The 14,834-nt window shown below is 36.4% G+C and overlaps 2 protein-coding genes across 11 annotated transcripts in view; one reads left to right on the forward strand and one right to left on the reverse strand.

The window, feature by feature from the left end:
* The window catches only part of LOC115953248 (chromodomain-helicase-DNA-binding protein 2-like), a 32,822-nt gene extending 22,878 nt beyond the window's left edge, over positions 1 to 9,944 (forward strand). For all 10 annotated transcript variants that reach the window (XM_031070832.1, XM_031070833.1, XM_031070834.1 and 7 more), the window contains 5 exons: positions 658 to 762; positions 5,149 to 6,525; positions 7,820 to 8,203; positions 8,320 to 8,533; positions 9,383 to 9,944. In XM_031070832.1, the coding sequence (XP_030926692.1) occupies positions 658 to 762; positions 5,149 to 6,525; positions 7,820 to 8,203; positions 8,320 to 8,533; positions 9,383 to 9,651 (2,349 nt within the window). In that variant the 3' untranslated portion in view covers positions 9,652 to 9,944. The remainder of the gene's footprint in view (positions 1 to 657; positions 763 to 5,148; positions 6,526 to 7,819; positions 8,204 to 8,319; positions 8,534 to 9,382) is intronic.
* Positions 9,945 to 10,240: 296 nt separating this feature from the next.
* Positions 10,241 to 13,952, reverse strand: LOC115953250 (isocitrate dehydrogenase [NAD] catalytic subunit 5, mitochondrial). The gene is made up of 7 exons (XM_031070841.1): positions 13,687 to 13,952; positions 12,747 to 13,067; positions 12,499 to 12,660; positions 12,337 to 12,411; positions 12,047 to 12,156; positions 11,900 to 11,972; positions 10,241 to 10,935 (listed from the first exon to the last, which is right to left on the reverse strand). The coding sequence occupies exons 1-7, from the start codon at positions 13,840 to 13,842 to the stop codon at positions 10,744 to 10,746; spliced, it is 1,089 nt and encodes a 362-aa protein (XP_030926701.1). The 5' UTR covers positions 13,843 to 13,952; the 3' UTR covers positions 10,241 to 10,743.
* Between the last annotated feature and the right edge of the window lie 882 nt (positions 13,953 to 14,834).

Consider the following 14,834-nt stretch of genomic DNA (forward strand, 5'->3'; position numbering starts at 1 on the left):
AACAGAACCATGATGTGCCAGATTTGTGGGGTCACTCTAACTAGCATGCACATTCCATTTCCATGGTGGCAGTCTTAGTTTGATATACATGCTTCACATGCCTAATTGGAGCACTTAAAGATTGATCTAAGTAACAAAACGCTAGCCACAACTATGCTTATACCCCAAAAGGACTAGTCAAGTTACAATTGAGGCTTCTTGTAACCTCTTGTAAACCCAAGATTAACCTAGTAAACACTATGCCCTTGTCAAGGTCCATGTTGTGTTGTAGCGCCCTCAAGTCACGTGATTTGCTTTGATACCATTTATAACGACCCAAAAAAAGCTCTAGCCACATTTGCGCTTTTACCCCCAAAACCAATCCACTCAATTTGGGGTATCACAATTTGCTTGTAGAATTAGCACATAGAGGTACTCATCCAATGCACATACAACATTGTTACTGGCATGAACCTTGACAATTGCAATCCAGGCTATATAATACATGGTTGGTGGTTTGACTGCACAACTACTTAATTTAGACATCTATCTACTAGTAGAGAGAGATTGCAACTTCATTTTTAGATTGAAAGTGTTACCTGCGTGATGGATGTGAATATATTTTTCATAATATCTTTTTATATATGCTGATGTTTGTGATACATTATGACAATGCAGGAGAATATCAAGGACACTGCTCTAAGGTTTCTAAAGTACATGAAGAAAAAATTTGATGTTAGCTGGAAAGAAATTTCTACCTTACAGGCCTATCAGATATCGCTGGTTAGATGCAAGCTTCATACTTATGCTACTTTTCACCATCTAGTGCCTAAATGTTTCTTCACAAATTTAAATGAATCATTGATTGGTCTTAATGAGAAATACAAAAAATATGATTGCAGAATTTAATTTCTTTGGTTTAATCATCATTTTAATTGTTTGTGCCACCGCTATGTCATATATGACACATGATGTGGTTCTTTAACCGAACAGAGAAAAAATTAACCGAATCTTAATCTTCTTGGACATCAATAGTGAATCTAGAATGATTGTCATGCATTCATCCAGCAAGCGTGCATTTATTTTTAAAAAAGAAAGAAATAAGAGAATGATTGTCGTGCACTTCCAGAAACCTAATAATATTGGAAAAACCAAAACGGATGCAACAACAAAAATTGAAAGGGTATAAAATAAAAAGATAGATAATTTAGAAGTTAGCACCTAAACTTTGCTTGTAGTATGATGCTGGTGGAAAGCAACAAGAAACAGAAAACATCCATCTCAAGAAAATAACCCTTGAATCCGTGAGGAGAATTTCCTGGAATCAACCAAAAAGAATATGAGAAAATCTCTCTGAAATTGTATTAAGCAAATTCTAATTTGCCGAGGAGGCTACAACCACAATATTAATAGTAAAGAAATCTTAGGGAGGCTAGGAGACCCTTGGGAAAGCCACAGGAAACAAAACATGTCTGTCTCAATAAACTAACCCTTAAATCCACAAAGGGTTCCTTGAATCTACAAGAATAAATTCTTGAAACCCACCAAAAAGAAAATTAGAAAACTTATCTGAAATCATATTAAGTGATGTTGATGGACGTGGAAACTTTTGGAATATTTTGTATATATATATATATATATATATATTTGTTTTGCATTTAATGTAATAGATTACAACTTATTTCCATTCTTTGTTTGGGTATATCACATTTAATGTAATAGATTACAGCTTATTTCCATTTTTTGTAAAAATGTTGTAAAATAATTTGTGAATGTAATATTATTATTATTCTTCTTGAATAATGCTAGATATATAAATTATTTTATAAAAAAATTTACAAACTGCTGATGTGGTGAGTGATTATTGGAAAATGAAAAAGTTATATTAATGGTGGGCTTAAATGAAAACCAATAAAAGGTTGGCCATATCAACATTTTGTAAAAATGTTGTAAAATAGTTTGTGTCTGTAGCATTACTCCTTCTTTGCCGGGTTAGAATTTTTTTTCCCCTTTCCTTCTATGTAATAGATTACAAGTTATTTCTTCTCTGTTAGGTTAGAAATCTATTTCCTTTCCTTCTATGATGTAATTGGTGAGTCTATTTAAAGGCCCCAAAATTTAGTAGTGTAAGCAGTTTATTATGAAGTTATGAAATTTGGGTTGAAGTTTTCTTCTAGTGCTTGGTGTTTGTTAAAGATATTGGGTTTAATTTAATGTAATGGCCAAGAGGCCCAACATATTGTAAGCCTATATAGGCTAACCCTAGCTCTTGTATATACTCTACTAGTGTAATCAACAATTTTTTTTTTTAGAGAGTTTTAATCTATGATGTCCGCTTTTAATGATATCTTTTTATTATCAAATCAAGACACCGGTCGGTTTCTGGTGTAGGCGAAAATTGAACCCCAGATCTTTTATTCAATTATCAGAGACTTTATCAGTTGAACTAACTGGAACCCACAGTGTAATCAACAATTGAGAATGCAGTCCTATCCAAAAAAAAAAAAAAAAAATTGAGAATGCAGTGAAGATGTAGCCGCTCAGCCTTTATCCCGTGGACCGAACCCATAACTCTTTAGTTATTCTCTCTTACTTGCTTGTGGTTCTCTAAATTATTTTATTCATTTCTTTCACTTGTGTTGATTCCAGCAAACGAAGGTGTTAAATCCTGGGTTCATATCGTGCTTGGTGTTAATTCCAAGCAACTGTTAAGTGCCTATTGCCTAGGTTCTATATATTTTTCTCATTTATCCTCTTGATGCTGAATTCAAGCAAAACCTAGGTGATTCCTAAGTCCTATCCCTTTATTTTCTTCTTATTGTGTTTCCCAAATAAAGGCCTCATTCTAGAGTCTATTTGTCTTGCATCACTCTGGGAAATGTCCCGGGATGGACGTGACCTCATTTTTAGTTTTAAATTGAAATTATAAAAAAGAAAAAGAAAATTACTATAAATAATGAATTTTACTAAACAGAAGCATAAACAAAGTAATTTGCCTGAAAGCAACATAGCTCATTGTCATATGATAATGAGATTTGATCCTAATGGCAATTCCCTTCAGGTCACTAGATTTCATGGGATTCCGTTGTTTGCTCCAATGATTTCTACTAGTTGTCCAAACTTGTTGCATGTTGACTTCTGGTTGTCTCTCTATTCAAGGAAAGTTTGTGTTGTTTGTTCTACACTAAGTAAAAGAGTAAATGTAGAGTTTGCACTTATGGTTGGTTGGAGTCAATACCAAACCATTGGAAAAATTCCAAGAGAAATTTTATTTATCATAAACTTCTAAATTGTGGAGTACAATGTTGTGCTTATTAGAACTATCTAACCCACACCCGGACTTGACAAACCCGCTGAACTAGAGTTACTTGAACTGAAATCAGTCTAATATGAGCAGTGGATTGGTTGACGGCGGGTGAAAATCATCAAAACCCAATCACATTGGGTCAAGTGCGGGTTTCCTGTCCAGAAATCCGACTCTAACCTGACCTATCTGATTATCTGTGGTTCGTAGCCCTCTGCCACTTTGCTGTTCTTTGCTGTTTGAGATCTAGGGTGATTCGACTAAAATCTTGCCATATCTGAAAAATATCTCATAGGATTTCACAAGATTTTTGCTAGATCTGGAGAGATCTTCACTGAATCTAGCAAGATCTTCACCAATTTGATGAGATCTCCACCACGTGCTGCCATTGAGGAGAAAGACTGGTTCGACTGATTCAACTGTCTCAAATTTGATGGCTTGCTGGATGACAACTTGTATTCCATCAGTCGATGGTGGATGTGGGTTTCTAGGACTCGATTTAGTTGAGTGGAGTGGCGGTTTGGTGGGGAATCTGAACGTTCTCAATCTGTCAACACCCCTGGTGCTTATATAGACTATAATTTAACCCTAATTATAGTTGACTTAGGAAATCCTAATTCCAATTGACTTGGAAAATCTTAAATATTGAATTACAAAAGCAACCTTGACCCTAGGAAATAAAATAAGATACTAATTAACCTAATTAACTAATAAGACCTAATACAATTGACTTCCAAAATTAAATAAGACTAAAATTTTCTTTGTGCTTTCTGTATAACCTTGTGTTTTGCTTCCACAATCACCTATTAGATTTGCATATAATTTGAGCAACATATTGAAATAAAATCATTGCACTACACAAGCTTAAGAGACTATGAAGCCCAACTCCAGTAGAACCTAAAGGGATGCAGTTGGGCAAAAAGAAGATAAAAGTAGTATAATTATCAGCTCTACCATTGTGACCCTTTGGACATTATTGTCACCAAGTGACAAATGGGCGCTGAAATTAACCATGGTATCGATTTTTTTGGTTAGAGAAAATGTAGATTCTTGAATTTTCTCACCAGTCTCTGTCAACATATAAAGTGCAAAGGTTATCAAAATCAGAATATTTTCCTTCAATGTAGAGATTCCGTATCCTCTATACATATGTATGTATGTATATACGTACGTGTTTCATGCATATGCAATATTATTATAACCGCATATCCTTTCTCTGGTTTCCTTTGTGTTTGGAATATCATTGAAGTCAATGCCACATCTAGTTAAGTGAATGATGTACTTCTCTACAGGCAATAAATACATATTCATCAATTTCATCTATGCATGCCTACTCTCTTTAGAGATTTAAAACAGATTATCCAATACCTTATCTTCACTAATTGGTCCAGCAGGACTGATACTGTGGATGATCATCATTTAGCTTGTTTTTTCCCTAGCAAAATTTTCTAGGATCACCAGTTTATTGCATGTTACTTTGCTATTAATTTCAGGTCTAGGTACCCCTAATTCTGTTGAATCCCCTATATAAAGCTCCAGTTTTATAGGAGCTCTTTTACACCAGCTATCAAATTCCATTCCATCCTTACAGGCATGGATGTGCTCATTCTCTGTTGAAATTTTTTAGGATCAACATAATTTAGAGGACATTCAAAATAATCTAAGTCTGTGTGTTCATATAAGCTATAAACTGCCATGGAGACAGTAATGTGTTATGTGGGAGCATGTGTATGTTTGCATTCTTGGATGCACCTAGATCAAGTGAATCTAGTGTGAGTTCTTATGCATTATCCTATTAGTCAATAAAATATCTGATTCACATACATTATTTATGCAATTATTAGTGATGAATATGTTTCTCTCAGTGTTGGGTTGCAGCTTCTTTGTTGAAACACAGTATTGATCACAAGGAATCGATTACACTTGCAAAACTGCACTTAAATTATGACTGCAAGGAAGAAGAGGTGGATTATATCTACTCTGAATTGCAGAAGGTAAAGAAAAAGTTTGCACGCCATTTGGAAAAAAGGAGAGCCAAGGGATCACATGGTGCAAAAGCTTCAAAATCGACTATATCCAACTATCAAGATGTGGTAGAAGGTGAGATGGAAAGGGGCTTTCAGAGTCATCATTTTTTAGATCTATCTGAACCTGCCACAGTGGAACAGGCACCTGACTGTAGAATGGTGCAGACGAATCATATCTCTACTAGCATAACAAGAGTTCCGGATATTTGTGATAGAAGAACGGAAAAATCTATTCAACACCCACAAACGGACATTCAGGAATTTCATGAAAGGATGATGGAGGAAAGGGAAAAGTTGGAGGAAGAGCACAGGTTAGAGTCTGCCCTTACTTGTACAAATGATCAGGACATTCCAGTAAGATTAGATAAGCTTGGGATAGTAGATCACAACTTCAAGGAAAATTTGGATGAAAACAATCATAAAACAGAACCTGTTGCTTCACAGCAGGATTCAAGGATTGAACATGAACAAATGAATGCTAACGTAGTAGCCTCGTTAGAAAAATCAAAACCAGGGGGTCCAACAGCAATATCAGGTAATCTCCCATTGGGCAACTTAGAGGTCAATGAGGGCAAACTGCAACAAAGTGATACAGCTGAAATTAACGATGGTTCCCAGAATGCTGGTCCTAATGCTATGCCTTATTTCCAAAACCAGAATCATGCTGGAACCATACCAAGTCTGCCATCTGAAGTTTCTCAAATTTCTTATCTTGAAAAGATATCCTGTAATTTGCCCAGAGAAATGGAAACTATTTCCATAGAGTCTGATCCAGAGAGTGATAAAACGGAAATTATGGCCTCAACAAGAGATGGAAGTATGTGTGCTGAGCAGCATGATAAAGCAGGTTCCAGTAATGATCCCACAAATGGTGCCCTTGTGTCGTGTCCTTCAGATTGGGAGAGTCCTATTAGAAATGCGCAGATTGGACAATGTGTGGAAGGACCTTCTGGAGTTCCTCATACTCTGAGTGAAGTGGTCATAGATGATGAACCCATGGAAATGTTACCTCATGTTGTGCATCCCACTGAAGAGTTTATTGCAAAAGATGCTGTGACTCTGGAAAGCACAACTGTTACTGAGGTCAGGCAGCAGAATGGAGCAGTCACTGCCAATTGTGGACAGTCAGCTGCTCTGGCATTTAATGGGACTTACTCATCCTTGGTGCAGCCAGACATTTGCCTGGCCCAAGGAAATTCACTGGCATCACAGCAGGTACTTGAATATTTATGAAAATAGTTTCCCTTTAGTGGTTTTACTTCATTTTCTATATAGTTTTATACTGTAGCCAACAGATATGTCTGTATTCTAAATTCATCACAAAATAATAATAAAAGGTCATACTCAATGAACAAGGCTCCCAGTTCTATAGGGTGTGGGAGAGGTGGTTAGTGGGCAGCCTTATATCCATTTTGGAGAGGCTAATTATTGGGCTTGAACCCACAACACATCGAGTGGTCAGAGGGCACTAGCCATCACACCAAGGTTTGACCTTTATTGCCAAAGAATCATAAAGTACTTGTGTGGTATTTATGATAGACCATAGTAAAGAAATAAAAAGAAATCCCTATAATCAAGTTGAGGAACTCTTTGCAGCAATACATTTTGTTGCAAGGATAATTGAGTTGGAGAGGGATTCTTCTGCCTTCCACAATTCATTTGGTCACCAAAGAATGAAGTATATTTTGTGCCTTACCTGAGTTGTACATGATAGATTGTCACTTTAATTCAGTAGCCAATAGAATTTTGCCACATTCTGATATTCTTCAGCTGGATGAAAGTTTCGTTTATATGGCAACACATGGTACATTGTACTTGAAAGAACTAAAATTTGGAGAGATCGCCAAGTATTGTTATCACTCCATGCACCTGACTGCAAATGTCAACTGTCAAGTACATCTGTGTTTGTAGACTTTTGTTGAAATGAGTTGCGTATGTTAAATTCTTGTCTTCTCTCTCTCTCCCTTCCCCAAGTTTCATGTTGTCAAGGTTAGGATGTATAAGTTTTTTATTTTCATGCAAAATTTTGAGGTGTTTTCCTTTCAGGTTGAGGAAAGAGAGATGCAGTTCCAGATATAAATGAACTTTTTTATAAGGAATTGATCCCCTAAAAACATATTCAACTGCCAGCATTATCTCCTTGCTTAAAGCCTTCTTCCTCCGTACCTTGTTAGATTGGAATGTTGCTTTTCATCTCTCTGTTAGATTTGATTGAGCATTGTAGTTTGATAGCAGTTTGTAATTCTCCGAGTACACCCCAGGTGTACCTAGTTTTGTTTTTATTAATAAAATTTCTGTTACTTATATATATATATATATATATATATCCAAAAAAAAAAAAAAAAAACTGTCCCCGCATTATCTGCCAAGTGCAAGAAACAGGCAGGTTAAGTGGCAACCTGCAGCATTGTTGCAATAAAGTTATAATTTCTGCAGTGCAATTGGCAGTACCATACTGCCTTACCGTTTTAATCTTGAAAACTCAATTTTGCAATCTGTTGTTTTGCAGCTGCCTATATCTATTTATCCTTCCTCCACCGAACACAATCTAGCCAGCATACCTGCATCCAGTGGGATACAACATCACCAGAGCAGTGGAAGCCATTCCTACAGTCAAGAGGCTCTAACTCCAAGATCACCACCTTTAGAGAATCTGCTGGAATTTTCTGACGTTATGCATCCTGTTATGGATTTGCCCCTGGAACCATTCATAGTTATGCCTGAAAGTGGAAGTGAACATCTTCCATATAGGAGCGTATCGGGACCAGTGAATTATCATACACAATTTGTTCCTGTGATACCTGAGAGGCCTGTTTGCTTAAACCCACTTCAAATTGAAATGGAAAGAATACAGAGGGATAAGGAGCAAGCCTTCAAGATACACAACCATAGGGTTTGTCCAAGATGCCTTTTAAAAAAAATCTTTTGATTTCTTGATTAATTCGTTCTGGGGATTATTAGCCCTTGGGCATTTCTTGTTTAATTGAATATGATTTTCATTTTGAGCAGATATTGCAGCTGAAATCTGAATGTGACAGAGAGATTGAAGAGATACATAAGAAGTATGATTTGTTACGTCAGGATGCTGAGACAAAATTGATGCAAGTGCAGAGGGATCTTGAGACATTTCATGGCAAGGTTTATCTAAATAAGTTATTGGCAGATGCTTTAACACTAAAGCAACAAATTCCTACGTCAACTGGGTCACTACATAAAGATCAAGGTATAGAACTTCTTTAATACAACATTCTATAATACACACACACACGTGTATATATGTAGGAGTAATCTGTTCATTCCAGGGATTTATGCTGAAAAGTCAGCTTAGCCATACTCAGGAACCAAACAATCCTAATTGTTCTTGGATTAGATTCCTTTTTAATATTAGATTTTCTAAATCAACAAGAAGACCATACGAATGGAGCCAAACTAAGTTGGAGTGGGGATACCTTTTGTAAATACCTTCTTTTTTGCCAAAAATGTTAGTTTAACAAATATGGACTTGGACTTAGTTTGTTGCCAAACTAAGTCTTCATCTTATGCTTCACACAACAATTAAAAACTCGCATCTTTTAGAGTTAATCTACACAACTGTGTCTCATTCACTTGTTTTCAACCATCATTATCGTGTTATCCAGCTAGTAGTCTTTAGAAATTTTTTTCATTTTTAACTTTTTTAGTCCACTTTATTTTATGAACGATCTTTTCTATATTATTTCGTTTCTTATTTTATCTGTTTTTTCTCTGTTGGAAAGTTTAAATTCAAACTTATGATGTGAAATCATGATTTATGTTACTGTTAATTGAAGCATACCCCAAAACTTTTGACCTACCCATCTTGGGATGGATGCAATTTTGCTGTAACTTTTTTATGTAGGGACTAGATCTACCTTCATATATGTAGTTAATTGGGTGCTTTGCATGAATATAAAGTTTATGCAGCTATAACAAAGATGCAAAGGCATTTGTATTCTATTAAACCCCTCAACCCAAAAAGAAGGCATAATAGCATTCTTGAGTTATTATATTGCTCTTTATGCCATGTAGCTTCTGACATTTCTGTATCTTGCAGCTGCATTATCTAGTCTCATGAATCAGTGGAGTCAGCAACCTGCTCAGATGACTGCTCCAATACTCCAACAATGTTGGGCCAGCCCCCCAATGAATATCCCACCTGTAATTACCACTCCCATTAATCCACTTTTTAACGCAATGACCCAATTCGCCGTGCAAAATGGCTGTGAATTACGTGCCCCTGCCCCACACATTCAAGCCTTAGTTCCCCCATCCATGCCAACAGCCCATTTCTCAACCCAATACAGTGGGATGCCCTATCTGTGATTACCCAGTAATCATCTTGCAACATCATTTAGGCTGACACTGCAACACCGAAGCATACCAAAATTGTAGAAATTTCCAAGTTTTGCACTGATACATAGTTTACCCATGGCTTCTTAATCAGCTCTGGCTCTGGTAGGGTTTTTGACTGCTCGCTTTGGTGCAGATAGGCCTAATTCTTGTAGGATATGAATTCAATGTTTTGGATGTACATCACTGTTAGTAGCAATGACAGCATTGAATATAGTGATTCACTAATCATTTATAGTATACAGTTTACGTTTTTACCTGGCAAATTTGTTTGTTTGGTTCGGATTTCCCCCTTTCCCCTTACCTGCATTTTTTAAGAGCATTTTATTGGTATACCTGATTTTTTTTTTCTCAGCTTATTATTTAAGCAAATATATGCCAATAAAAATAAGCTATAAAAGCCAACACAGTTGTATTTTGGGATGGCCATGTACTGACAAGTAGATCAGGCCGAGGGTGAACAGCTACATAGTACCTTTTTTGGAAGCCTAGGTTATCATCATATCTGAATCAAATGAACTCTGTACAGAGTGGTAGTATTTTGCTGAAAACTGAGCAACAATAATGTGAAACCACTGTACCACATATCTTATATAATTAGTAACAGAAATTAACAGAATGTCACCGTGAAAGTGTGAGTGCACCATACATCAAAAAGGAACCTGTCCAAGTCCACAGACAGGTAATCAGGACAGGAGGAAAAACACCACACCATGATGCTTTTATTTCGAGTTGCATTGACAAAGAATACAAAACCACCAGAAGAAAAGCAGAGTCCGAAAGAGAGCCCTGTGACCAGAGTCGTATGTATGTTAAATCTGAGACAGCAGGTACGCTGGTTTATACATAAAATCAAGCCATATTCAACTCTCCATGGATGCCCCATAACTTGTCCACAGCTGTATAGTGCGATAATGGACGTCTTTGAAGCATCAAGATGATGTGGTCTTATTCCCCTTAGAAAAGAGCTAGAGAAATGTTCTGAATATGACTCCGTTGGGAACATCACAACAAATAAATTGTAGTCAACTCCAATGCAAAATTCAAATTCTATACTGAAACTCCTCAAAGATGATCACAAATTGCCCTAGTAAAATCACTTGTGGATGAAGAGCCACCAAGGTCAGCAGTCCGGTATTTCCCCTCTGCAATTGTGTTGAGAATAGCATCTTGGATACGAGTGGCTTTGTCATGGAGCTCCAAATGGCGCAGCATTGTTACAGAACTCAACAGCAAAGCAGTTGGATTCGCCAAATTCTACATAAATTTAACCACAACAAATATGACTACACTTTATTTCATAGGAGGTTATGCTTAAAGAAACACAGGATTACAAGTGTGAAATGACGAGGAATTCTTTAAAGCAAACACAAAAGGAAGAGCATAACCAAAGGTAGGTAATTAACAAAAGTAGCAATTTGCAACAAAGTAGGAGTCTATAATCATCTTATAAAACCACCCTCTTTTGGCCTTGGTCATTAATTCTTGACCAATGCACTAGGTATACTATGAAAAAAGAACTTGGTCAAAACCTCAATTACAGAGCTTGCCTAAACTATCTAATAATGCAATACCTAAAGCACAACAGCATCTCACTAGCTGATGGTCTTGCATGAAAACAACAGACTACAGTATTCAAGGGGTTTACCTTAAAACAGCCCCGAGTCTAACCATCCTAGGTAACCAAGAAAATACTCATCAAAGTTGACAATTCTACCACCACTTATCTTCTCTCGCCCAAATCATCCTGAACTCTAATCATTTCAAAGATTCCAATATCTTTTTCCCCCTGCTGATAAATGATTCTAACCATCTATCTCTTCTTTGACCATATGACCCATATATCAGCCACATTGCTAAAGAAGGGTTTTTTCTTCTTTTTTGGTTCCTTCCTTTGTTTTTATTTTTAATTTGTGAAATACCATGTTTTTACTGGTAAAACAGGATGAACTCAAAATGTTAAAACATTTTTGAGCCTCAGAAAGGAAAAAGGAAATTCCTTCTTTGAATAAGCAATAGCAATAACAATTTTTTTCATATTCATGCTAACACTCTAACCAAAACCTACAACAAAATATATGTCTACAGTGATGGGAGAAAGAGGACGAACTAGCATGATCAGGGGAAAAAAGGTTTATAAATGCATATTGCATGATTACATGCCAGGGAACCAGGGTAAATTCACGAGAGTGGAAATCATAAATTCAATTTGAGGCTTAACCTTTCCAGCAATATCAGGTGCTGAACCATGTACAGCTTCAGCAAGGGCAATGCCTCCCTCACCAATATTGCAGCTGAAAAATGAAGCCATATAATGTCAGATGGTCAAGTCATATATTATTGGAGATGTCTATGAATACACACATACCTTGGTGTTAAGCCCAATCCCCCAATCAACCCAGCACAAAGATCACTGATAATATCACCATAGAGATTAGGCATCACCAATACATCAAAAAGTGCAGGATTTTTCACAAGCTGTGCATGGCCAAACAAGAAAAAAGTGTTAATGCTTACCTAAAATTTTAAAAGGGAAATTGTGTAGTTCACACGATGTCTTAAAATGATTTTATTTATCAAAATATGACATTGCAAGAAAGGAAATCTATATGCACACAGATCAAATTCACTGACACTAAGAGAGAAACTTGTCTATACCATCATACAGCAATTGTCAATGACAACTTCCTCATATTTTATCTCAGGGTACTTCTCAGCAACCTCACGACAGCACTGAAAGTGAAGTCAAAATTGAAGTTAATATGACATTACTTGGTTAAATAATTAAGAATCTATAATCTATGCATATACTACTAAGACCTTTAGGAAAAGACCATCAGTTTTCTGCATAATGTTTGCTTTGTGTATTGCAGAGACTCTCTCTCTTCCATGGGTCTTGGCATAGTGGAAAGCATATTCAGCCACCCTCAAACTGGCCTGACGAGTAATGATCTTGAGGCTTTCAACCACTCCTCTGACCACCTAGCATCAAAAGACGGAAAAAGTTCAGATTCACGCACATTTAAACATTGCCAACATTCATCTGCATATGTCAAAAACACACTTACTTGATGCTCAAGTCCACTGTACTCCCCTTCCGTGTTTTCACGAATAGTGATAAGATTTACATCATCATACCGAGTCTTATAGCCAGGGAGGCTGTAGCAAGGCCGAACATTGGCATACAAGTTAAGTTCTTTCCTCAGAGTAAGGTTCAAAGAACGATGACCTTTTCCAATTGGTGTGGCCATTGGTCCTTTCAACCCAACCCCATTTCGCCGTACAGATTCTAAACTTTCCCATGTTAGGAAACTTTGGGTCCTAGGATCTATTTGGTCCCCAACATAGTGTTCTTCCCATTCAATTGGAACATCAGCTTCTCTAAATACCTGCATAAGTTTGAATCACAGAGACTCGAACGCTCAGACATGCAAGCAAATGCACATTTTTTGTTATAATTCAATAGTTGAGGGTGGGGGGATTTGAACCCAATACGTCTCTGTTGGAAGCTATAACGCTCTTGGCGCACATTATTCATGGTTTTACTTCAATTAGGACATTGTAGAAACAGCAAATGAACCCATTCCTAGGCTTAAATGACTCCATACACATTCATTTTTTCACCATGTATATTTGGTCCCAAAACCATTAAATTTCTTCAACAGCACCTAAATCCAAAAACACAGTCCAATTATGCGAATTAAAGAACAACACACAAAAATTACACTAAAACCCCTTCAAAAACCCTTTTTTTTCTTAACTAACACCTGATTATGAAGCTTGAATTATCAAATATATCATAAAGCTTCAGCCTTTTTGTTCTATCAAAACAAAAAAAGCAATCAATTATAGAAATTCATAGGTGCAGATCGAGTCATATACCTAGATTGACTTTTAGAAAACCAATAATACTCAAACTGATATAAAAAAAACACAATTTTGTATCGATTTTCATGGAGAACACACAGAATCGGAGAGTGAGAGAAAGAGAGAGAGGGATGGACCTACCTGTTTGACGGACTCGGCGATCTCGGGGCCGATACCGTCGCCGGGGAAGAGAGTGGCGCGGATAGTGGTGGCGGAGGAGAAAGCCCTAACGGCTTCGAAGGCTGTGCTAGGGTTTGAGTGGCTTCCGAGAGCGCGACGAAGGAGTTGGGAAGCCATGATCGAATTTTTGATTTCACGCAGAGAGAGAGAGAGAGAGATATTCGCAAAATGTTCGAGGGAGAGAGTAGAGTATAAAGTAGGTTATAATAATCTTTGTTCAAAAAAGTTGAAAAGTTTTAGCCCCGTTCAATCAGAGTGCGCCAAAGGGTACTCACTGTCTTTTTGCTTCTTCTTTTTTGACATAAATATTACGATAAACGCACTGAAGTAACACTCTCTTTTAGGAAAAATTATTAGACCTACTAATCATTCTCAGTCTAGTTTAATAATTTAAAAAAAAAAAAAAAATTACATGTTACCCCTAAACTATAACTCCTTTTATACTTACTCCCTATAGGCCTAACTAATAAATTTGACTCTATTTATAAACTAATCAAAAAATTCATGCACTAATAATGTTTTCTTCTTTTAAAATTTAACTATAATACTTTTAATATTTGAATTGGCTTGGATAATTTATAACGCTATATGGAATATACAAGATCTTCTTGTTAGTAATTAATTATGAAAAAAAATAAAAGCAGGTCCATAAGAAGTTGTGTGAAGCCAATTTCCCTCAAACCCAGGTTGAAGGAACGAATACAACCATTGGTGAAAACAAATTCGACTCAGAAGGAGTTGATGCAAATTTGAAGGATAGAAATCAGAAATGGAACAAAAACTAAAGGGAGAAGACTTTAAAAAGTTTAAAACCCTTAAATAGAAAGATGAACTGGAATAATGCTCAACAAGATTTGGGGTAATCAAAAGGGGAGCCTAAAGAAGAGAGGTTTCAATCTCCAATAGGACAAATAATATCTTCAACAAAGAAATAATATCTTCAACACCCAAATTGCTCTTTGGGGAATTGTATAGAAAAAGAGGGGGGTGGGGGAGGATCAAATTCAAACAAAGAAATAAAAAACAAATAATGTAAATAACTATGGAACCATATAACTTCATAATACACATCCATCTTAAATTCAAAATCAATTTGAGGTTTTCTCGTT

Source organism: Quercus lobata, chromosome 7 (genome assembly GCF_001633185.2).
Source record: "Quercus lobata isolate SW786 chromosome 7, ValleyOak3.0 Primary Assembly, whole genome shotgun sequence".
Lineage (NCBI taxonomy): Eukaryota > Viridiplantae > Streptophyta > Magnoliopsida > Fagales > Fagaceae > Quercus > Quercus lobata.

Bases quoted from the DNA above. Each gene is read 5' to 3' on its own strand.
- LOC115953250 (XM_031070841.1), bottom strand. From the start codon at position 13,842: ATGGCTTCCCAACTCCTTCGTCGCGCTCTCGGAAGCCACTCAAACCCT. The intron at 13,068-13,686 runs GTAGGTCCATCC...AAACTTATGCAG, and splicing joins TCGCCGAGTCCGTCAAACAG to GTATTTAGAGAAGCTGATGT. The intron at 11,973-12,046 runs GTATGTGTGTAT...TTCATTTTTCAG, and splicing joins GGATTGGGCTTAACACCAAG to CTGCAATATTGGTGAGGGAG.